Source organism: Delphinus delphis, chromosome 5, assembly GCF_949987515.2.
Source record: "Delphinus delphis chromosome 5, mDelDel1.2, whole genome shotgun sequence".
Classification (NCBI taxonomy): domain Eukaryota; kingdom Metazoa; phylum Chordata; class Mammalia; order Artiodactyla; family Delphinidae; genus Delphinus; species Delphinus delphis.
This window is the reverse complement of record NC_082687.1, coordinates 19,461,229-19,486,864: the sequence shown is the minus strand read 5'-3', so window position 1 is coordinate 19,486,864 and position 25,636 is coordinate 19,461,229. Positions and strand designations below refer to the sequence as shown.

At 35.5% G+C, this 25,636-nt stretch overlaps 1 protein-coding gene across 2 annotated transcripts in view; it reads right to left on the bottom strand.

The window, feature by feature from the left end:
* BANK1 (B cell scaffold protein with ankyrin repeats 1) overlaps positions 1-25,636 on the bottom strand; it is a 312,945-nt gene that overhangs the window by 225,169 nt on the left and 62,140 nt on the right. For both annotated transcript variants that reach the window (XM_060011625.1, XM_060011626.1), the window contains exon 3: positions 4,693-4,847. In XM_060011625.1, the coding sequence (XP_059867608.1) occupies positions 4,693-4,847 (155 nt within the window). The remainder of the gene's footprint in view (positions 1-4,692; positions 4,848-25,636) is intronic.

Genomic DNA, 25,636 nt, shown 5'->3' with positions numbered 1-25,636 from the left:
GCGCAGGCTCAGCGGCCACGGCTCACGGGCCCAGCCGCTCTGCGGCATGTGGGATCTTCCCAGACTGCGGCACGAACCTGGGTCCCCTGCATCGGCAGGGGGACTCTCAACCACTGCGCCACCAGGGAAGCCCAGACATTATTATTTTTTAAAACCTCCCCTAGTAATCTCTATATGCTGCTTAGTTTGAGAACCACGTGGTTACAGGGAAAAAATATCTTTTGTCATCGTAAAACCTTATCTCGAAAGGGGTAATACTTCACAACACAGACATTTTAGGCATTGATACACATAATAATCTTTTGCTGCTTTAACTGTATTTTTCAATTAAATCACAGGACTTGACTTTAAGTTAAGGTTGGCTACCAAGGACTAGTGTGTAACTTGGTGTCAGAAATAAGTGGGCAGTGCTGTTAGCTTCTGTGTATTGTTTTAAACTGGATTCAGTGCCAACGAGTGAAGAGGTAGGAGCTAATCTCTGAAGTTTTTGTAGTTTGCCTGTGGGCCCTTCTACAAGTCACACCCCTTTATATATTCTCAGAGTTTCACTAGAGTCACTGGTTATATAATCTGTGGTCTACACAGATTTAGGTTTGGAGTCTCATATTATGGTTGCAGCCACAAAGCTAAACACCAGTGAAGGTCAAATAAAATGAAGGTCTTTATTAGGGAATACGCCACGTTCTAGGATTCAGATAGAAAAATGACAATGAAATTAATATAGATCCAAACGCTGATAAGCCCCCTTAAAAGGCCTTTTCTGGTTATGCTAGAACTTTAAGAACTAAATTTCCTCAAGAAATCAACAAGTGACCAGACTACTTTTAAAAGCATATTTCAGTCTTATCGGAACAGTAGCAGTGGGAGAATAACATAAATATAAAGAAATATCAGTTAATTATACCAAAGGAAGTAAAGAGGTTTGGGGTGGAGAAAAGCTGCGACTGCAGCAGATTCTATCAAAAGGAAGGGAGAATGACATTGAAGTCCTGCCTACACAGGTAAAACAAGATAGAAAAAATAAGCTCACTCTTGACTGCCCTTTAGGATGGTGCTACTGAAGAAGCAATAGAGAGGCCATTCCTGACCCCTGACTGGGGCTCAGAGAAATCACAGGAGAGGCAAGAGGCATCTGGGAGCAAACCGCAGTACTTCCGAGAGGGCCATTGAGGAAAACATTCATAGGCTCTCTCTTAAAGATTCAGGCCAAATCTATTAAAAAAAATCCAGTGACTGAATCACTTTTTAGAGATGATGCAGCTCTAACAAGTGATCATAGAACAACTGGCAGGACTGCAGACAAGCCTCTGAAGAAGAGCACTGCCTCCTTGATGCCATTACTAGGTGATTTGAAAGTGACCTATTATTAAGAGGCATGAATGTACTTCCTATCATCTGGGGCAGGCTTTATCCTTGGCAGTACTGACATGTTTGAACCAGAGAAGTCACTGCTGTGGGGACTGCCCTGTGCACTGTAGATGTTTAGCAGCATCCCTGGCTTCTACCCACCAGATGCCGGTAGCAACCCCCCAGTTATGACAACAAATCTGACTGCAGACTTTGCCAAATATCCCTTTGGGAGAGACAGTCAAATCAGTCCCAGATAAGAACCACTGCTCTGAGGGAATCTGCCTGAGAAATTAATAAAATTAGGACTTTGGAGTAAATACACAGCAAAGGGAAAAGAAGCTAGCAGATAATAGACCAGGTCCGGTTCTGGTTTAGATGTTATTCCAATGGAAGAACGCCTCCCAGGTGGATTATTCATCAAGGACAAAAACTGGATAAGATTCATCTGAACAATGGATGTGCTTATTATTAGCAGGCTCAGAATTCACTGATTTCATACCTCTCGTGATCAATTACCCTATACAAGACAAAATCAGGAAGAATATGCTAGAAAAGCAAATATCCTGGCCCACACCAACCAAAACAAAAAAAAGCTTAACACATACTAAAGTAGAACAAATATTGCTAATCCTAGAAAAGAGGCAAAATTAAGCAGCAGAATTAAACTGTTAAAACTCATTTAGGTATTTCTTAAAAAGACAGGGAATAACTTACATAAACAGAACACTGCAGGCACATCTTCACTAGTGCATGAAAAAAAAACTGTTGAAGAAAAAAACCTTTTTTCTGCTATTTTTGAAGGGGCACAAAATTTCAAGGTCCAGGAAATCCGAAATCCATGGAAAGGAACAATGCTGGGAAAGATGACTCAGCAGAGGGATCAATACTGCCAGGCTCCTGGGGTCAAAAGCAACAGCAGCCTTACCTGCTGCCTCAGTTAAACTATCTACTTATGCTGCTTCTCCAGAGCAGAGGAGGGAACAGGGAGAGCACCTCTCCAGGAGCAGGTCCGCAGACCCAAGCAGTTCTGCAGCAAGAGGCAACAGGTGAGACTAAAACTAATTCTCTGGTCATCAGAGAGAATGAAGATGATGCCATTAGATTGAACCAGTCAACTCAGCACCAGCATGCTGGAAACATAAAACCATAAGGGGAAATCCATAGATTTTGAAGATACTGGGTGGGAAAGAGGCACATCTCAAATATGACCTGGTGACTGGCAAGGAGAGTCTTGTAAATTTCTAGATTTTTATACCATGGCAGGGAAGTCTCAAAATATCACTTCCAGAGAAAGGAGGTCGTATCCTTAAGCGGACTCTACTTACCCAGTAATTCAAAGACTTCTCAGAAATGTTCAAAGGTTGTGCTTTCAGACAATTGGCATAGACTGAACGTTACCCTGGCAAATCTGAAAAATGATTTTCACTCATTTGGATACAAATAATCTTTCCTGTGATGCTTGGAAATTGGGACTTAGATTCAGACTATACTAAGATCTAGGTTCTGAGAACACAAGGTTTTGACTGGGATGACTATTTTTGGTCCAGGGATTTGTTTATTTCAATTTTTTAATGTGTAGGTCTGCTGCTAAAATAATCTTATATGACCTTTCAACTCTTAGGACTGTTTAAAAAGTGGGGTACCAGGCTTCCCTGGTGGCGCATTGGTTGAGAGTCCGCCTGCTGATGCAGGGGATGCGGGTTCATGCCCGGCATGAGGATTCCACATGCCGCGGAGCGGCTGGGCCCGTGAGCCATGACCACTGAGCCTGCGCGTCCGGAGCCTGTGCTCCGCAACGGGAGAGGCCACAACAGTGAGAGGCCCACGTACCACACACACAAAAAAAAGTGGGGTACCCAAGAGAGATTTGGAATTGAAATAATTTAACTGCAGAGGGTCTGAAAGAATTGTATCCATGTCAGTAAAAGCCCACAGTTCTGTTACTGAAAGAACCTTCATCCTGCTCAGCCATCTGAGTGAGCTATCTCTGCTTGGAGGGCAGTGGGGTTTAAGTTTTGGATTTTGATTTCTCTGCAATTTAATAATGGAAAGGTTTTATACTGTTCAAATTTTACTCTTGCAGATATTTTTGAAAGCAGCTATTTAGACTCATTGCATAATTCCTGGTGAGCAATTTTTAGTTCCAGAGGGTTTTTTTTTTTTCTTTTTTTGCTTTGACTTTCCCTACTTGAGAACAGTTCTAATTTCCATTTTATAGTCTCTTCTATTTATTTCCGTCTCTTCCATTATTTCTGACTCAATAGGAGCCACTGGTTCTGCTTGTTTGGCCTGATCTCCCTTCCTCAAGTAGGTTGCAATTGTTCTTTGCCTGATCCTCTATCTCAGTTGCCTCAAACCTGTACAGTTTCATTTCCTGGGGTCTTTAAGGGAGTGTCAAAGAAGTTTTTGTTCCTCTGGAACCGATAACATAATAAAACGGTGATTCTCCTGTTTGGGGATGGGGTCTGGAGGTGAGGGAATTAAGCTTTCCCAAACTGCACAGAACGTTCTGCTTCTCCCAGGGCTGGTGGTATCATCAGGATCAGGGGATTCTCTTCCAAAATATGCCTCCCAGTAAGCAGACAAGTGCAGCTCCTGTCACATTCACCTACCGGCGTCCACCTGAAGGACCCTCTCATGCAGCTCTCAAGGTCGTCCTGTATCTTTTGCTCTTCCTGGTCAAGCACACCATAGACACTGAGGACCAGCATCTTTTTATTGTCTGGAGATCACGAAGCCCAAGTTTTGGTCAAGCTCTAGCAGTAGGCTTATTTTAGTGGCTCAGTCCAATGAAGACTTAGAAGGAAGACATGTTGGCAACATGTGTTCATACAGTCACCTCCTGAGAAATCCACTCCCTCTAACATTATACTTTTATTCCCCAAAGGACCAGCTCTTCTAGCTCTCTGATAGTTCCACTTCATAATGTAGGCCTTTGATATATGTTTTATAATTTAAAAATCAGTGGCCATAAAAAATAAGTATTTTCAAATTCTATTCAAGAATGTAATTCCTTTTATGAAAATAAAATCCTTGATCTGGTTAATATGAATCCAACTTTCTTTTAAATAGCTTGATATATATAGCAATTGTAAATCTGTAACACATCAAGTAACATTTAATAAAATGATGCTTTCATATATGTTTCAATACTTTATTATTCAACAAATATGTATCAAATGCCCACTACCAGATATTGTTCTGGGTTCTGAGGACATTGCCATGAACAGAGTAGACAAAAATGCCTCTATGTTGTAGCTTCTAGTGTTAGTTACATTCTAGTGAAATGCAGTATCCATTAAAATAATGCAGTCACTTAAATAACAAGGTGTCTTTACTGACCTCACATGGAATCTCAGCGGGAAGCACCACTGCCTGTGATATGGTGCTTCTTGAAGCTTCTGATAATTCTTCAATTTCCTTTCTCTCACTTATTTGCCCAGAATGTTCCACTCTTAGGTCTGTTGGAATAATGACCTCAAGGTAGTCCTCAGAACCTAGAGGAAAGTTCATGAATGTAGATTACAATATAGCTAAGGCCATATTATTTCCTCCATTGCTATAAAAACTAATTGTTAAACAATTGATTTATTTATAATTGCTAAACAATTAATATGTGGGACAACCAAACTGAGTTTAAGACAGCTAAAGTAAATGAACCAATGTTAATAATTAAAATAATGCTTCATAAGTTAACTAGTATTATAACCGTAAGCTACTAAACTAAATCAAATACATAATATTTTCATCCACTAGTTAAGTATTTTCCCCAAAAAAATCCAATCACCATTTAATATTGTCTCTTAATATTAAAACAATAAATCTGAAAAACATGAAGCTATTTCTTTTCAATGCCTATAATTAAGAAAATTTATTCATTTTAAATCAGAACAATTATTTACCCTTCACATATATTTCTAATTTTAAAAACAAAAAGCATAACTAGGAGACAATCACTAAATAAACTAGTATTTCTATGAAACACTAGTTTAATAGTGAAATATTAGTGTTCATCAAAATGTTAATGTGTTCTGTGAAAAAAGTGTCCTGAATTAAATAAGTTGGGTTTCTTTATGGCAGTATTACTAAGAACACTAAAATATGCTAATGTGAATTTTGAATCTCAAAGAAGGGAAAAAAGTATTTGATTTTTAAAACATTTAACAGTTATTAACTTAGCATCGTCTCAATCATTAAGACACTTTTCCCTATTGAAGAAGAGTTGTGTTAAGAGAGATGGATAATACTTTTATTACTCAATGTTTCAAAGCCCAGAGCATTTTATTAGGGCACAGAACCAATATGACTGGAACCAAGGCTCTCACCACTAGAGACTCTCACAACTGTCAACTTAGGCCAACCTCAAATGTATCTCTCAAATCCTCAAAGAAGGGAATTGGAGAAAAGGAAGACAGCTCCTGACAGCTAGATACTGGCCTGATACCGTGTGAAGGCCTTGGTGTTGCTAGAAGGTGGCCTCCTGTTCTCCTACGGAACATCAACCAATTTTGCAGAACATCCCCATCGGACAAGGCCACCTGTCACCATGATGGCTCAAGTCAGAGATCAGACCACTTTGTAATCATGTCTGAATCCAGGCAAAAACATGAACGCTGTCCAAACCACAAAATAACCAAACATCCTGAATCCTGGCTCCTGTGAATGATGTTGTTTCTTTACCAATTCCAGTCTCAGCCTCTTTTCACTTCTCTTGCCTTCCAGGTAGGGTAGGGTAACCAGCTCCTCCCAGTCTGCTTGGGATATTTTTGGTTTGGGCACTGAAAACGCTGTGTCCCAGAAACCCCCTCAGTTTCAAGTATACTGGTATAGCTGGTTACCCTGCTTCTCAATAAGTTGTTAATACACGAAACCATAAAATTACATGTGCTTTTTGACAGCAAGCAAACTATAGCAAAGCCCTACTTCCAGGAACCCTTCCTCAAATCATTTAATGCAACCCTAAATCCTACAATGAGTCTTTTCTTAATACAGTCTTCCTGAGGTGTCCCATGGTTCTCCATGGTGGCCTTCTCTTCATTGCAACTAGCAAAAAAAAATAGTTCAAGGACAGGTGTGTCCTAGTGGTCTTTGGCAAAAGGGAATTGACAGGATAAAAAGGAAGAAGAGTCAAAGGCAATTTAGATGAAGTTGGCTAGAATTCTGGTTTCATTGCATCCAGAAAGTGAAGTCAGCAGTTTCATACAGGTAATTCTATCAGAAAAGCAGAGTAACAAAAGTGATGTCCTCTGGAGAGGAGCTGTCTCCATGCCACATCTAAGAAGGAGACAGTTTTGTTTCGGATTCTTTTTTTTTCTGTCTTATGAAAGTTACAGAATAAAAGTACAAAAGCACCTGGGATTTCCAGATTCTCCCAGTACTAGTCTTGCTTGAAATGAAATGAGAAACAGCCTTTATTTCTCTAACAATTTTAAACACTTCCATAAGCAGTCTCATTCTCTCTCTCTCTCACTCTCTCTTTCTCTCTCATACACACACACACACACACACACACACACACACACACACACACACACCAAATTAGTGAAAGGTTGTATAGAACTGGCTCAATCACTTTGTGAACTGAAGAAAGAACAAGGAAACTGATTTCATTTTATATATCTTAAAAGGTGTAAGTTGTTCCACTGCAGCAGTATCTAGGATGTTTTCTGCTAATTCATCTGTGGTATTAGGTTAAGAAGAGCTATTTTCTTTACCCTGAGGACATAATCATGGATGTACAAAAGATTTACCTCTATGAATGTTCACAGAAGCACTGTTTATAATGCAGAAAACTGGGAGCAGTTGAAGCAATAAGGGACCAGATGAAAAATGTGTAATGTGATAAAAGATACTGTCACTAATTAAAATTCCATCAAAGAATATTTAACAACAAGGAACAAGTTTATGATATAAGTGAAAAAAATCAAGTTACAAAATTGTCAATTTTGTAGGTTCCCATTTTAGTAAAATAAGAAGTATAGGACTTCCTGCAGGTTCCATATTTAAGGAGCTTTGGAAGTTGCCACTCCAACCTAACAAACAAAAAGTTGAACAGACTAAAAAAATCAATAACTTTTCTTTGATTCTTAAGAGAGGCGTGGACACAGCACAAACTGCTGCCCCCAAGGCTGGAGAGACAGGCAGGTGGATAGAGAGTCTCAGCTTACCAGAGCAGAAACTCAGGAGTGGAAACGGCCCCAGCAGCCAGTGCCAGGGTAGAGAAACCTGAACCGTAATTGACAAATTGCTGGACACTCAATGAGGACAAGTCTAAGAGTTAAAAACTCCAGGGGAATTCAGCCAAAAGGTGGGGGGAACACAATATTTTGAAATTTACCTCTAGGAGCTTGATAAGATTCCCACAGCAAATACTGGGGAACATGCCCTCCTGCTTCAATGGAACCGGAAACATCTTTAAATACTCCAGCACACTCTGTTCTTCTTAACAAGGCCTGCCCTGGGTGGAAACTAGTTAATCAGAGCCAGATCTGCTGGGGTATTACCACATTCTAATCGACCAGAGGAAGAGAAATACCCAACTGCAGCCCACTGGAATAATCCTCTCTCACCTAAAGGGGAGAAAAAAAACCTGAGAAACTCTTGTGAGGTCCACAGTCCAGAGGCATAGGCTCACTAAAGGACTGAAACCTAATCACAGAACTCTAGAAAGCCTCCTCTCCACCACACCTCACCACCACATTATTAAAGGCTTATTTACAGCAGTTCTTTTTATAGAGTATATTATGTATAGTTATCAAGAAAAATTACAAGGCATACCAAAAGGTAGAAAACACAAATTGAAGAGACCAGAGAAAGCAGTAGAATCAGACATGGCAGGGATGTTGGAACTATCAGACTGGGAATTTAAAACAACTCTGATTAGAATGCTAAGGGCTATAATGTGGCATGGACATATATACACTACCAAATGTAAAATAGATAGCTAGTGGGAAGCAGCCGCATGGCACAGGGAGATCAGCTCAGTGCTTTGTGTCCACCTAGAGGGGTGGGATAGGGAGGGTGGGAGGGAGATGCAAGAGGGAGGAGATATGGGGATATATGTTTATGTATAGCTTATTCACTTGGTTATACAGCAGAAACTAACATACCATTGTAAAGCGATTATACTCCAATAAAGATGTTTAAAAAAAAAAAAAATTAGGGCTTCCCTGGTGGCGCAGTGGTTGAGAGTCCGTCTGCCGATGCAGGGGATGCGGGTTCGTGCCCCGGTCCGGGAAGATCCCATAGGCCGCGGAGCGGCTGGGCCCGTGAGCCATGGCCGCTGAGCCTGCGTGTCTGGAGCCTGTGCTCCGCAATGGGAGAGGCCACAACAGTGAGAGGCCCGCAAAAAAATAATAATAATAAAAAATTAGACAGAATGCAAGAACAGATAGGCAATGTAAGCACAGAGATGGAAATCCTAAGAGCCATAAGAAAGTGCTAGAGATTAAAAACACTGTAACAGAAACAGAGAATGTCTTTGATGGATTTATTAGTAAAGACTGGACATGACTAAGGAAAGAATCTCTGAGCTAGAGGATATATCAATAGAATCCTGGAAAACTGAAGAGCAAAGAGAACAAAGACTAAAGAAAAAAATTGACAGAATATCCGAGGACTGTGGGACAACTATGAAAAGTGTAACATATACATAATGGGAATACCAGAAGTAGAAGAAAGAGAGAAAGGAAGAGAAGAAATATTTCAAAAAATAATGACTGAGAATTTCCCCAAATTAATGTCAGACACTAAATCACAGATCCAGGAAGTTCAGAGAACACCAACTAGGAAAATTCCCCCCCCCGCCAAAATGGGATATACCTAGGGATATCATCTTCAAACTGCAGAAAATCAAAAACAAACAAAATTTGAGAAAAAGCTAGAGGAAAAAAATCCTTACCTATAAAGGAACAAAGATAAGAATTATATCTGACTTATCCTCAGAAACCATGCAAGCAAGAGAGTGGAGTGAAATACTTAAAAGTATAAGAGAAATAAACCACCTACCCAGAATTCTGTACTCTGTGAAATTATCTTTTAAAGCTGAAGGAAAAATAGAGATTTTCTCAGACAAACAAATATTGAGATAATTTATTATCAGTGGACCTGCCTGAAAGAAAAAAGAAGTTCTTTAGTGAGAAGAAAAATAATATAGATCAGAAATTCAGATCTGCATAATGAAGGGAGAGCATCGAAGAAGGAATAACTGAAGGTAAAATAAATATTTTTCTTATTTGTGATTGATCTAGAAGATAACAGTTTGTTCAAGATAATAATAGCAACAATATATCCAATAATGTATGCTTATGTACATATCTTATATAAATATTTACCTATATATGCTTGTGTATGTTTATAAATAAAATAAATGAAAGCAATGATATAAAGTATAGAAAGGAAGAATTATGATCATTTTATTATTATAAGTTAATAATACTACCTATGAAGTGATACAGTGTTATTTGAAAGTAGACTTGAATTAGCTGTAAATGCATATTGCAAACTCTAGGATAAACCCTAAAAAAAATTATTTTTTAAGTATAACTTCTATGCTAAAAAAGTAGAAAAATGGAATCATATAAAATGCTCAATTAAAATCACAAATGGCAGAAAAAGAGTAGAAGACAAAAATAGGAATAAAGAACAAGGGGAGCAAAACAGAAAACACTAATGAATATGGTAGATATTCATCCAACTATATCAGTAATCATTTTGAATGCCAAGGTCTAAATGCACCAATTAAAAAACAGATTATCACAGTGGATCAAATAACAAGACCCACCTATGTTGTTTACAAGAAACCCACTTTAAATATAGAAACATATAATGATTAAAAGTAAATGGATGGAAAAATACACCATGCTAATACTAAACAAAGGAAAGCAACAGTAGCTACATTAATTTCAGACAGAGCAGACTTTAAAGTAAGAAAAGTTATCAGGGATAAAGAAGGACATTACATAATGATAAAGGGGTGAATTCTTCAAGAAGACATGACAATTCTTAATGTGCGTACACCTAGCAACAGAGTGTGAAACCATGCGATGCAAAAACTAATAGAACTTCAAAAAGAAACAGATGAATCCACTATTACAGTTAGAAACCTCAACACCTCTGTCTCAGAAATGGACAGAAACAGCAGGCAGAAAATCAGTAAGGATGTAATTGAACTCAACAACACCATTAATAAACTGCATATAATTGACATTTATAGACTGCTTCATCCAACAGAAACAGAATATACATTTTTTTGCAAGCTCACATGGAACATTCACTAAGATAGAACTCATTCTGAGCCATAAAACACACCTTAACAAATTTAAAAGAATAGAAATTGAACAATGTCTGCTCTCAGACCACAATAAAATTAAACTAGAAATCAGTAACAGAAAGATAACTGAGAAATCCCCAAATATATGGAGATTAAACAACATACTTCTAAATAATACATGGCTCAAAGAAGAAATCTCAAAAGAAATTAAAAAAATATTTTGAACTGAATGAAAATAAAAATATAACAGCAAAATGTGTGAGATGCAGCAAAAGCAGTGCTTAGAGGCAAATTGTTAGCATTGAGTACATGTATTAGAAAAGAAGCAAGATCTAAAACCAAATTTAAGTTTCCACCTTAGGTAACTAAAAATGAAGAGCCAATTAAATTCAAAGTAAGCAGAAGAAAAGAAATAAGAATTAGAACAGAAATCAATGAAATTGAAAATTGGAGAAAAAAGAAAAAAAAACAATGAAACCAAAAGTTGGTTCTCCAAAATGATCAGTAAAATTCATAAGCCTCTAGCCAAGCTAACAGAAGGGGAAGAGAGAGAGAGAGGGAGAGAGACAGAGAGCAAGCGAGCATGTGAACAAGCAGAAGACACAAATTAATAACATGAAAAATGAAAGAGGGGGACATCACTCTAGAGATCTAGATCCCATGGATGTTAAATGGATAATAAAGGAATACTGTGAACAAGCCAATGCCACAAATTTGATAACCTAAATAAAATGGACCAATTCCTTGAAAGACACAATCTGCCAAAACTCACACAGGAAGAAATAGACAATATGAATAGGCCTAAAGCCTATTTCTATTGAAGATTGAATCAAGAATTAATAACCTTCCAAAATAGAAAGCACCAGACTCAGATGGGTTCACTGGTGAATTATACCAAACATTTAAGGAAGAAATTATAACAATTCTCTATCATCTCTTTCAGAGGATAGAAGCAGAGGGAATATTTCCTAACTCATTCTATGAGGCCAGCATTACCCTAATACCAAATCCAGACAAAGACATTACAAGAAAACTGCAGAACAATATCACTCATAAAAATAGATGCAAAAATCCTCACAAAATATTAGCAAATCAAAGCCAAAAAAGAATAAAAACAATAATATCATCATATCAATAGATGCAGAAAAAGCATTTGACAAAATCCAACACAAAGTCATAATAAAAACTCTTAGTAAACGAGGAATAAAGGGGAATTTTCTCAGCTTGATAAACACTATCTACCAAAACCCTTCAGCTAACATCATTCTTAATGTGAAAAACTTAAAGCTTTCCCACTAGGATCATGTTCAAGGTGAGGATGTAACTCTTACCATTCCTTTTCATTATCACACTGGAAGTCCTTATTAATGCAATTAAGGCAAGAAAAAGAAAAGTTACACATAGTGGAGAAAGAAATAAACCTGACTTTGTTGGGATGACGTGACTGTCTAGTAAATCCAAAGGCATCAACAAAGAAATTCCTGGAAGTGACTGTAGCTAAATTGCAGGATATAAGGTGAATATACAAAAGGCAACTGCTTTCCTATATACTAACAATAAATACATGGAATTGGAAATTAAAAATGGAATACCATTTACAATAGTACCCCCTCAAAATGAAATACTTAGGTATAAATCTAACAAAATATGTACAATATCTGTATGATGAAAACCACAAAACTCTGATAAACAAAATCAAATAAGAACTAAATAAATGGAAAGATATTCTATGTTCATGGATAGAAAAACTCAATAGTGTCAGGAAGTCTGTTCTTCCCAACTTGAGCTATAGATTCAATGCAATCACAATCAAAATCTCAGCAAGTTACTTTACAGATATGGACAAACTGATTCTATAGTTTATATTGAGAGGCAAGAGACCCAGAGTAGGCAGCTTAATATTGAAGGTGAAGAACTAAGTTTGAGGACCGACACTACCCTATTTTAATAGCTACTATAAAGCTACAGTAATCACGATAGTGAGGTCTTGGCAAAAGAATAATCAAATAGGTCAATGGAAGAGAGTAAGAGCCAAGAAACAGAATCACATAAACATAGTTAATTAATCTCTGACCAAGGAGCAAAAACAATACAATGGGGCAAAAACAGTCTCTTCAACAAATGGTGGAACAACTAAACATTCACATGCAAAAAATGCATCTAGATACCTTACAACCACCACAAAACCTTACAACCATCACAAATATTAACTGAAAATGGATCATAGTCCTAAATGTATAATACGAAACTATAAAACTCCTAGAAGATAACATAAGGGAAAAACATATATGACCTTGGGTATGATGACAGATTATTAGACACAACACCAAAGTAATGATCCATGAAAGAAATAATTGATAAGCTGGACTTCATTAAAATCAAAAACTTATGTATGCAAAAGACAATATCTAGAGAATTAGAAGATAAGCCATAGATTGGGAGAAAATATATGCAAAAGACACTTTTAGTAAAGGACTGTTTTCCAACATTTATAAAGAACTCAAACTCAATAATAAGAAAATGACCAAATCAATTTAAAAGTCTGCCAAAGTTCTTAACAAATACCTCACCAAAGAAGATATACAGGTAGCAAACAGGCATATGAAAAGACGCTCCACATTGTATGTTATCAGGGAAATGCAAATTAAAACAACAATGAAATAGTACTACACACCTATCAGATTGGCCAAAATCTGTAACACTGACAATACCGAATGTTACCAAGGATGTGGAGCAACAGGAACTCTCATCAATTACTGGTGGAAATACAAATGGTACAGCTATTTTGGAAGACAGTTTGGTGGTTTCTGACAAAACTAAATATACTCTTAACATTCAATCCAACAAATGCACTGCTTGGTATTTATCCAAATGAGCTGAAAACTTATGTCCACACAAGAATCTACACATAGATATTTAGAGCAGCTTTACTCATAATTCATAAAAACTTGGGAGCAATCAAGATGTCCTTCAGCAGGTGAATGAACAAACTGTGGTACATCTATACAATGAAATATTATTCAGCACTAAAATGCAATAAGATATTAAATAAAGAAAAGACATGGAAAAAACTTAAATGCGTATTACTAAGTGAAAGAAGCCAATCTGAAAAGGCTACACATTGTATGATTCCAACTATATGACATTCTGGAAAAGGCAAAACTGTAGAGACAGTGCAAAGATCTGGTGTAGCTGGGGTCTGGGGTGGAAGGGGGATGGATGAAAAGGCAGAGCACAGATAATTTGGGGGGCAGTGAAAATACTCTGTATGATACCATTAATGATGGGTACATGTCATTATACATTTGTCCAAACCCACAGATTATACAATAGCAAGAGTGTACCCTAAGGTAAACTATGAACTTTGCGGGATTATGATGTGTCAAAGTAGGTTCATCCTACTTTTTTTTTTAAACGGTAAAAAAAAAAAAAATGTACCATTGTGATGAGTGATGTTGATAGCTGGGGTGGCTACACATACTGTTGGGGGCGGGAGGGAGGGAGTGTACGGGAAATCTCTGTTATCTCCCTCTCAGTTTTGCTGTTAACCTAAAACTGCTCTAAAAAACAGTCTTTTAAAAAGTATACATATACAGAACTATGCGGTAGAAATTCAAGACACACTACTGAATGCATAAGAACAGATTAGCTATATAAACCCAAAATAGCAAGAGTGGTTATTTCTGGCTGGTGGAGTTATGAGTAATTTTATTATATCTATATGTATTACTAATATCAGTTATTGTTAATATATAATATACATAATATTTATTCTGGTTTTCTATAATGAAAATATATTTGTTTTACAGATTGAACTATATACATTTCTCAAATAGAGGAATGAATTGATCAAGTTTACAGACTGAGTACATGTGTCTTTACCCCTCCTCTACAACATGCAAATGAAATTACAGAAAAGATTATTTTCTTTATGTATCATGATGTAAAAATTGTTAGGAAGCACTGCTCTGCAGATAATATGTGAAATAAACCAGCTTATCACAAATCACCTCATGTTCAGGTGATCTAAGCAATCTCCAAAAATATCACCCGGAATAAAGGTGTCTCTCCTCTTGTAAAATAAATATAATGCTAGGGGAAAAAAATCATAGATATCCTAAGGCAAGATAATTTTGTGTCATTTTCTTAGCAACCAATCAAATTACATTGTAAGCTAGGTAAAATAATAAAATAGTTAAGCATTAGAAAATAAATTTTCCTTTATGAATTAAGTTGCAAAATCTGTTATATATTTAATTTTTAAAGCATTGCACATGCTTTTCAAAATCAAAACTTTTTAATACTGTTTTTTCAAAAAAATATAATTTTAGTGTAGTTTTTTTATACTTTGTTTTTATTTGTTTTTCAATTGAGTAAATCCTCATTTGGCATGAGGACAGGTTTTCTGATAATTAACAAAACTAGGTGAAGACTGAAAAAAGGTAGAATCTTTTATTGCTATCACACTTGAACTGCTTTCATTATAGTGATTTGATGAAAAAAGAAGTTATTCCTCAATGCCCAATGACCCTTCAAACCTATCAATAGTTAATAGACAAAGCAGGTTTCAGCTTTCATCATAAATGAATTGGAAACAGAGAGAGATAGACAAACAATAATCTAGAAGATACATGTCTCCTGCTAAAAAAGAAACTTCCTGTCTTCTCATGCAGCCTTGGAAAAAGTACTGTGCACTCTAAGCTTGCATCTCCTCAATTATTTAATGGGGTAAATATGACTTACTTGTTGGATTGTTTTGATTACATTTAATAATATGTATAATGTGTCAGGCCTAGGATAGGCACTCAATATTAGTTTCCTTCTCTTTTCTAATTTCTGATATCAAATTGAATAAAAGCAATGTTTTTTTATTTTCAAAAGATCACAAATCCATCTTTCTCAGTTTGTGTAGCCAACTATGATTCAGAAAGGACTGCAACATACCCCTGGAATTTCAACGCTGAACATCTTTGATTTCTCAAATTTATAATTTAGTAAATGATTCTATAATCACAATGTAGCTGATTTTATTAAGTATGCTTAAGGCAGTACAGATTCTAGCATGCTTTCCTGGAGTTTTAATGTCATACCAAAGACTACAGCACTCTGAACCACTCAGGTAAGTTAAACATGTATTTCTCCAAGAGGTAAAGAAAACAAACTGTACAAAAAGATGTAATTTTTACCAACCATTTAGTCTAGTCCTCAACTTTCTTAAACAACCTTTGTTATCTGTGGTACATTATAAGGGGCACAAAATAAGCCTATGTCCAAAGAAAAATAATAATGGTCATAATAAAACTTCTTACCTAACAAATATATATAAAAATGAACATACTCAATATAGCCAAGCAAATGTTGGTTTCCAATAATAAGATAAATCCTCTTTGTTTGAAACACCCACATTCATCCTGGCACTGTAACTGCACAAACTCTACCAGCTAAAGTTCTCTCAAATGTTAGCATCAATGTATATTTATATTTTACTCTTGGTACTTTAGTCTTTTAATTTTAGTTCATAACATGCAGGAATAGTTCCAAGGCAGAGTATACGTAAGGAGATGCTGTTTTTGGTGGGCTGTGTGTTCCATTTTTACCTGCATTTCCATTTCCATTCTGTTTATTATATTTTCTCCTTTTTCCTACCTTTTCCCCTTCTATTCCATCACCCATTACCCACTCTTCAAGCTACCTTTTCCTACCAACCTCTTAGTCAAACATGCTACACAGAAATGGTACTATATCTTGCAACTCAAGTTGTCTTCAGACCAGCAGCTTATTAGAAATGCACACTCCTAGCCACCACGCTAGACCCACTGAATCAGAATCTGCTTTTTAAAAGGATCCCAAGTGATTCGAATACATGCTGAAGTTTGAGAAGCAGTGTGCAGTAACAATGTGTACCTTGATGTGATTAACTTTCCATAACATTATCACAGCATAAGTCATTAACTGAAATCATATCATGTAAATATTTATGTTTCCTTGTTTCTTGTCCATCCATCTAGAATGCAAGTTTTTGAGGTCAAGTAATTAGTTCTTTTTTCCCCCTCTATCTCTGATGCATACAACAGGGCTTTTAACATAGTAGATGCTCAATATTTACGTGAGTACACATAATAATACGTTGTGTATTCATATACATCTCAGATGTAAATGTTTGTTGCCTGACTTAATGATTGAATAAGTCCATACCCAGCTTCTTTTTTTTTGGCGGGGGGAGGAGTGGCTTGTATCTGAAGGACAGTAATTTGTTCTATCTACCACAGTCTTTGCCTGACTGTCTTAAGGAAGTACATCTGTACTTCAATCAGTATAACCCTAAAGACAGAACAAAGAACAAAGCTAGAGAAAATCACCAAAGATTAGAAAGCACGAAGCTTGCCGCTTGCTCTCCTACACATTTTCATTGTTTACTTTTTCTGAGAGTTGCTAAGGCAGTATTAGCGTTACCTATGCCGTCAACAGTTATCTCCTGCAACTGCATACACAAAGCACTTAGATGAAAGAACTGAAATGTCACTCAATGAAACAAACCCTAATTACGTCCCCTCTGAAGAAGTTCAAGATGTATCGATGATAATCACTTTCAACAGATTATCCAGAATGAAATAAAATCAATATCTATTGAATAAAATTGCAAACAGAAACTGACCATCAGACTTTTGATTATCCCTTTAATGAAAGACACTAAAGTTTTGAATCCGTTCCGGTTGCTGTATTTTTAAAGTCTAGGCTACAAGCAAAAATTTGTGTATGAATTGATCATTCCAAGTTTGAGTGCTAAATTATTCATGGGACCTATAATTCAGGGGTAGGGAAAGGACTTTTTGTGGTCTTATAAAATATTCCACTGAAATACCTAGAGCATGATAATGTACACTCAACCCGGCTAAACTCAGCAAGTTACAAGTGTCTTTTTGTGAATCTTTTCATACAATTAAGAAAAAGCATAGATTAATTTGAATAGAGATTCATGAAATGTATGGTTTGAGCAGTGTTCCAGATGAATGAGACAATTTTTGTTATAATGTTAGCTGAATAAAAAAGCATATATATGTACATGTGTGTAGATATATGCACATATATATGTATCATACATATATGTAAGTCATATGTATCTATAAATATACTGGTATATATGTATATATAATGGGATTAAAAAAACTACTATTATTTTTAACAGTGATTATTTCTGAGAGGTAGGAATAAAAGTCATTTACAACATTTTTTTCTTCATTTTTTATAATATAAACTAAACTTTTAACAACCCATAAATATTACTTTTCCAATCAGACAAACATGAACATCAACAAAAAATTATTCATCATTTTCAGTGGGTGAGAGGACAGCAGCAATTCCATTTTTCATAATCAAATTTATATATTTATACATAAGTAATAAATATTCATTATAATTTAGAACACATAAAGAAAAAGAAAAAAATAAAATCACCTATAGTATTATTTCCTAGAGATAACCCTAGCTAACTTTTTGACATATACCTTATAGTCTTCGTTTGAAGAATACAAATGCATATTTTTGAAAAAAACTAAAATGGGATAATCTTATATGTATTTATACTATTCGGTGCAATAATAATGCTTTATATTCTAATGGATGTTTGCAATCAAGATTTTCAGATACACTGTATTTTACTTTGAATACACACTTAAAATTATAATCCCTTTTCAAAGCTGGATTACTGAATTTCTGTCAACCATTTAAAATCATTTGCAGATAGTTTAAAAATTCTGAGTCATTTCTATTCCTCCCCCATAAATTGCTTAGCCAAATAGAATCTTCTATTCCTCTTCTAATGTGTTTCAAAGCTGTGAAGACAATACATTACTTTTTATCAAACAAGGTTAAAAAAATTAAATGTAGATATGGTTAACCAATGAATAACATAGTAGAAGCCTAAGTAGTAAATTCAACAGCAAAATCTTAAATTTTGCAAAGTAAATGATGAGGAGTTTCTGGTTCTTGGATAGAAAATAAAATTTCAATCTTGTTTAGAAAATGAATGGATTTTATTTTCCTCCTAAGAAGCTTTAATTTAATTAGGGAGACTTTACTTTCTTTGTGTATATAAAGCTCCATTACCTAGCTAAGAACACTGACACCAACACCACAGGATAGTTGTTAGATAAAGACCACTGTGATCAGGCATTCAGGTTGGCCTTCTCAGAAGTGGGCTTTAAATGTAAAATGGTGAAGAGGAGAGACAGAGAACATTCTAGTCATTGGAAACAATGCTCGATCAGTCTTTTCTTCAATCCCCATGAGACTGAGGAATTGACTATCTAGTTCATTGTTGAACACATGACAGGTGCTCAAAACTTATTTGTCAAATGAATGAATTAATATATTTCAATTGGAGATGCTTGAAGGAAATGTGATTGGGGAAGTGGATTAACAGTGGCAAAGGGACAACCTCTCTTTGTAAAGAAACTGTAATTGTCTTCCCTCTAAGACTCAGGGAACCATCCATATTAATGACAATTTTAAAGTTTCTGTTTTTGCTGTTGCCCTCAGTACAGGTAACTTAGACGTGGCTACAGATCCTAGCGTTTCAGGAGAATTCAGAGTGGTTAAGTACGGGGAAGCAAGAACAAGGCATATGTGTCTAATCTAATCTCCTAAACGGCTCAGTGGAGAAGGGCATCAGCTAATGGAGTAGCTAGACTTGGTGAATGACTCAAGGCTGAAAGGAAAGGAGGGAAGATACTAGAAGGATGAGAGCAGGATCCCAGAATCCCTAATGAGAGACCTCTGCCCTTGGAAAGAATAAGAAAAAGAGACTTCCTGTTTGAATTACCTAAATTTAAATAACAATAGGATAGCTTTTAAACTCCTGTGAATGAATAATTTAATTAAATAATAAAAGCATGAAAGACTACCCTTCACTTCAAATCCCTTGCCCTTGCCACTGGACTTGAGTTTCTGTTCAATCCTCAGTGAGTGACTACATTACTTTAACAAGTGGATCTAACTCCTGACCTTTCCACTCCCAATGTAGCAGTCAGCCACAAGTTACTATCAGGAAGCTGGGAAGTTTTTAGTGATGATGTCTTCTAGTTTAGCAAATGAAAAGGGATGCTATAATCAATTCATTGGCTAAAAGGAAAAGAATTTCAAATACAGATTTGTTCTGAAATGAATACCCATGATTTTATTAACAAACTTATTAACAAACTTCCTCGGGAATATTAATTAATAACAGCTAAAACTACTGAACATTTACTAAGTGCTAAGTACTGTTGTTAGTGCTTTGCATACATTAATACACAATTAATGTGTTCTAATGTCTAAGATTCCATGAGGTAGGTGCTAATATTATCCTCATTTTATAGATTAATTCATTTATTCTTTGAATAGATGTTTATGAAGCACCCACTAAGTGCCAGATGATATACAAGGAGCTGAGGTGAGACTTCCTTCCAAGCACTTGCAAGCTGAAGGGGTGGAGGCAAAAAATACAGGTATAAATATGGAGTGTAGCAATGCTGGCAAGTGCTGGGAAGGTAATTAAAGCCAGGAAGGCTGGTAGGGAGTTCAGGGATAGGGAGGGAGGTGATGTTTTAAGTGAGGAAAATAAGGCTCTGAGCAATAAATGAACTCTTCCAAGGCCACACAGCTAGTTATTGCTGAAGTCAAAGAGGAATATCTAGTCAGACTTCCAAGTGTAGTGACTTTCACTACACTATACTGTTTCGCCACCCACAGTTAAATCCCTGCATATGACACTCAGTTTATCACGGGAATGATCTGATAGAATCAAAGACACACAATTTTCAGAGCTGTTAAAAACAACATATGGCCCAAAACTCCAGTGAAAATGTCTAAGGCATTAACTCTTATGATAGTGTAAGATTATACTCCATTTGACATTAAATTGATGTTCTAGTTAGGATCCTTAATTTACATAGAAAGGGCAATTTATATGTGAGTGTATATGTTTACCAGTCTTGTTGCTCACTGAACTATCTCAGAAGAATGTTTTATATTACAAAGAATTCCCAGGGGTGGTCTGTATGTTGTTGGATTGACTCTCACTGCCAGAGAAAATTACTCTTTTTATAGTACCAAACATGTGGAATCATTATCAGTAGGTAATGATGATTCTTCTCCAAATTGGATTTGAAGGAGCAGATACAGTTCTGATTTTTTTTTTCCTTCAAGTATCTTCAAATTCTCTACAGTCATCTAGAATAGAACATGAACTTTGACAGCAGACTTTCTTCGGTATGTTTTTTTTTTAAAAATGTCCACCAGCGTTTTACACATTTTAAATAGTAATCAGCATCTTAAACTGATATCCAAGACTATTTCCATAAAATACCAAGGACTCTGTACGTGAGGATTTTATTTTAATTTCCAAATTAAATAAAATGTAAATAATTTTAGTATGTATTATAGTTTTTAGTGTCATATTTTCATGTGGCTAGACAAAATGACTTTGAAATTGCCTGCTTCCATATAAAAGCAACCTTTTAAAGAATACTTTCATTCTCTCAGAAATGGTGTATATAAGCATAACTTTTTTTCAACTTGAATAAAAATTATAGAAACTGAGTCTGTACACCTTTGGGGCCGAAGTAGGTTTGGGTGGGTTTTTTTTCCCTTTTATTCAGTGAGATCTACTAATATGAGAGGACTCTGCAGTTAAGCCTAGGGAAGTTTGCCTTGGGGCTCGCCTTATTGACAGATAAGACCCTAAAAGAAGATTCTCGGGTTGGGGTAAAAATAAGAGGTAATATGTATTGAGTTCAGATTAAGTCTCAAATGCCCTAGGTAGAGATTTCTACACATAATCGCATTTAATCCTCACAAGTGTCCTAAAATGCATACTATTATTTTCTCATTTCACTGATAAAGAAATGGAGTTTTTAAAAAGTTAAATAAATTGCCATAGGTCACAGAGCGGGGCTCAAATCCAGGAGTATCCAACTCCAAACCCTGTGCTCCTGCCACAGAGGTATACTTTTCACTGAAGGTAAAAGACCTTTGGCTGGTCCACAGACATCTCGTTGGGCCCCAGTCTCACACACAAAAAGTTCTAGCAAGTTTTCCTCATCAGCAGACCCACTTCTGTTAAGACTGGAGAAGAGCGCTAATGACTCACTTTGTTTGCTTCATCTGTGAGGATGCTCTACTCCCACTGCAGCCATTCCAATCTCCCAGCCCCTGAACGTAACCATCGTCTTTCAAATTCGTTCATGTATGCTCTTTTCCTTTGCCTGCTGTGCCCAGTCCCATTTCTCCTCCTAATTAATTTTCAACACTCCTATCATACAGTTGCTCCTGGTGGAAGACCTTTTCCAATTTACCTATGATCATAGCTTTTTGGATGTACTACACTTCGTTAGAAAGTGTCACATGGATCATACTATTTACAAGTTATTTGTTTTCCTCTCTCTTTCATTAGATAGTGAGCTCTTGATAGCAGAAGCTGATGATCTTTGTTTCCACCTCAACTCTAAGCCTGCCACAAAGTAGAAGCTCAATAAATGTCAGTTGGCTAAAACCATTATTTAGTGGAAACTGAACTAAGACAAAGAAAAAACCATGTATTCCAAAGGAAGGTAATTGTTCCTTATAGCCAATACATATATTTCAAAAGAAAATTATGCAAAGTTGAATAATGAGGAAAAATAAATTATACAGATATGGCACTAACTAGCATGGGAACTGGGGAAACATATTAGACATGGAGTATATGAATTTGGGGGGTTATGGAAAAAGCACTCCTAATATCTAAATGTTTCAGGACTGTGGGGAAAGAAAAGCATTCCTAATATCTGAATGTAACAATAAAGGAGGAAAATGATAAAATGCTTCAAATAACAACGTGAAAATATATCCTAGTGATCAAAAGGCTAATATGAAAAAAGTGTCTACATTCATGAAGATCAGAGTAATCTGGTATGACTAAAATGCTGATGAAGAAGACACTATGGGGTATCATTTTATGTTATTAAATTAAGGTTAATATCATAGAATATTTATCATAAAAAGCACAAAATAGGGAAGTAATATTGACAAGGAAACAGGAAAACAAACTCCAATAAAAGAGGCATGCATACTGGAAAGATGATAGATCAGAACAAGAGAATAATGATTTTTGGTTGCAATTTTGAAATATGATGCCCCAAATGAAAAAGAATACATTTTGGATAAAAAAGGAATTGTTTCAAATGGAAAACTCAGAAACTTATTTACTTTAAAAGTTTTAAGTTTTTAAGTATTGCAATACTATTCCAGAGAGGAAAACTCTGGAATTTCACTTAGCATGAGAAAGTAACGGAATGGAAAGACTATATAATATTGTCTTCAAATAAAATATACTGCAAGTTTGTACATGTAAATTAAGACGCATGGCCTAAGATGTAAACTATGTTCAGGTGTGACCCTCCTGTTAAATCTAGAATGTGGAGGTGTTTTATGAAAGCCTAAAATCTTTCTACAACTGAAGCTATAGATGATGGAGAAGAGGATTCACTGCCTGTGGCAGCATTATCCTCAGCAAAGCTCACTCCAATTATTGCTACCTCAGGTTTTCATCTCAGACTCTGAAATAGGAAATCCTTGACAATTTTAAGAACACGCTGATTAGACTTGAGACTATATAACCATCTAAGAAGTTAAAAATGGGCTGGTACCCCCAAAAGACCCTAAAAATAATTTTTACAAATCAAACAGAAATTTGTTCAGTAGTTATTTAAAATTCGGTGCTGGACGTATCTGATCCACATTCCAGCTCTGTCATTTCCTAGTTGCCTACCCTCCCATGTTTGTATTTTTACTTAACAATCAGAATGGTACTAGTACCCAGACCTCACTGTTTTTGTGTGGGTTAAATTAAAAATGTGCATAAAGTTCTTATAACAGTGCTTGACTCACAGAAGTCCATAACTCACAGAAATTCATTGAATATTAGAAAATAAATACTTTTAAAATGTAAGGCGTAAAGGACTGGATCAGTCATGAACAAATAATGGAAGAGAAGTAATATGCTTTCTGTGCAAGCACTAGTGCCATTGGAGAACTGGAATTCAGAGGGAAGGAGTCAGCACCCTGACTCAGCACAGATGTTCCCAGACTCCTGCCCACTTGCATACTATGGGTACTACATAAACAACGTAATGTCTCAAGGTCTCAATTATATCATCTGTCAAATAACAATGTTGGACAAGATATTGAGACCATTTTTAACTCTAGAACTAGTCTATGATTTCTTTATAAAAGAGGATTTTTAAAATAATTCTTTATAGGAAGCACAGAAAAATCTTCATTATAAATTTGTATCTTCTTCCATTTTTCTAATAGTTCATCTGTTTATAGCTTATTTTTGCTTCTCCCTACATCAATATTTTGCCTAATTCTGTGTAACTAAGATTATCATTACCATCTAAATCTATGCTTCCATATATTAATATTTTGTGTGATTGTTTTGAGGTATTTGGCCCATACTAGAATCTTTCATTAGAGTGTGACATTGATTTTGGTGAGATTTTCATTTTCTCATGGAACAGTTGTTAACATATCATTCCTGAGCCAAAGGCAAAATTTGACATCCTGGCTTATCATTTCGGAGTTTTAAGAAATTTTATTCCCACATTCATTCAGCAGTATAGTCAGATACTTGCCACTTACACTTTGCCTTTTCCTCTAACGTAAACTATGATTTTGTTTTAAAGTGATTCTACATATATATTTGGCAAGTACTCTCTCAACTATTAAACAGCCTGTATTCTACATTTATAAGAATTTATCTTTGGAATGAAAATGTCAAAATGTTAACAATAAAATAGATAACTAATGAGAACCTACTGTATAGCTCAGGAAACTCAGTGCTCTGTGGTGACCTAAATGGGAAGGAAATCCAAAAAAGAGGAGATATATGTATACGTATGGCTGATTCACTTTGCTGTACAGTAGAAACTAACACAACATTGTCAAGGAACTATACTCCAATAAAAATTAATTTAAAAAAATTTTTACAATTTCAAATGCTATCTAAGTTTAAAAGCAATCAAAAAGAAAAATAAATGTCAACAGTGACTGCCTCCAGGTATTGTCATTCTGAGTGACATTTTTCTGGCTTCTTTTATATTTTCTGTACAATTTAGACTTTTTATAAGGAGCATATCTTATTTTCATAATTAGAGAAAATTTTTTAATTTAAAAAATATTTTTCATTGGATTTAAAATTTCTTATCCATAATTCAAAGTTGGTTTCATATATTTGTTGAGATCAAATAATCTATAAAATTAAATATTTGAAATCATATAGTATCTTTCTTAAGAAAGAAAGTCGGAAAAAAAATTGTATAGCTCCTTTTTCCTAACTTCTAAACATCTTTGAAAGACTTACAAACAATTGCAGATTAGATATAAACCACATTTTCTCATATTTTAAAAGAATTTCAATGCGTTGTAAAGAACTTGGCCAACTGAATAAGAAAATTATTGTGTATGGTTCTAGTCATTTTGACTAATGGAACAATGATTGAGAAAATTCCCCTTGCTTAAGAAGCTCCAGAGGAAGGAATGATAATTTGTTAGGGTATTGGGTGGCATTCTAGTAGAGCTGAAAATTTAATGTTCTCAATTACCATAACACTATTCAAAGAGAATTCCTGTTGAGGTACCTGAATAAAAGGAAAAGTTGAATTAACAAAAAGTTGAATAAAAGCTAAGCTTCTTCATATGGGAAGCTACTAAAGAAATTGATGAGCATTATTTATATCCCTACAAATACATTTTATAGCACTATGATACTATTAAGAATAAAAAAAAAAATAGAGATACAAGATGAACTTGTGTCAATTTCTACCTGCTCCCGGCATTCCTATTACAGTTCAAAAGAAAACCATAATTGCCTAGTCAATAGAACAATCATAAAAATTTAACAAATAAATGTAGTTCCTGGGAACAAATGTAATTCCAACTCTGCTATTATGCAATTTGTAAATGGGGATTTAAAAAAATTCAACTCTCCCAATATAT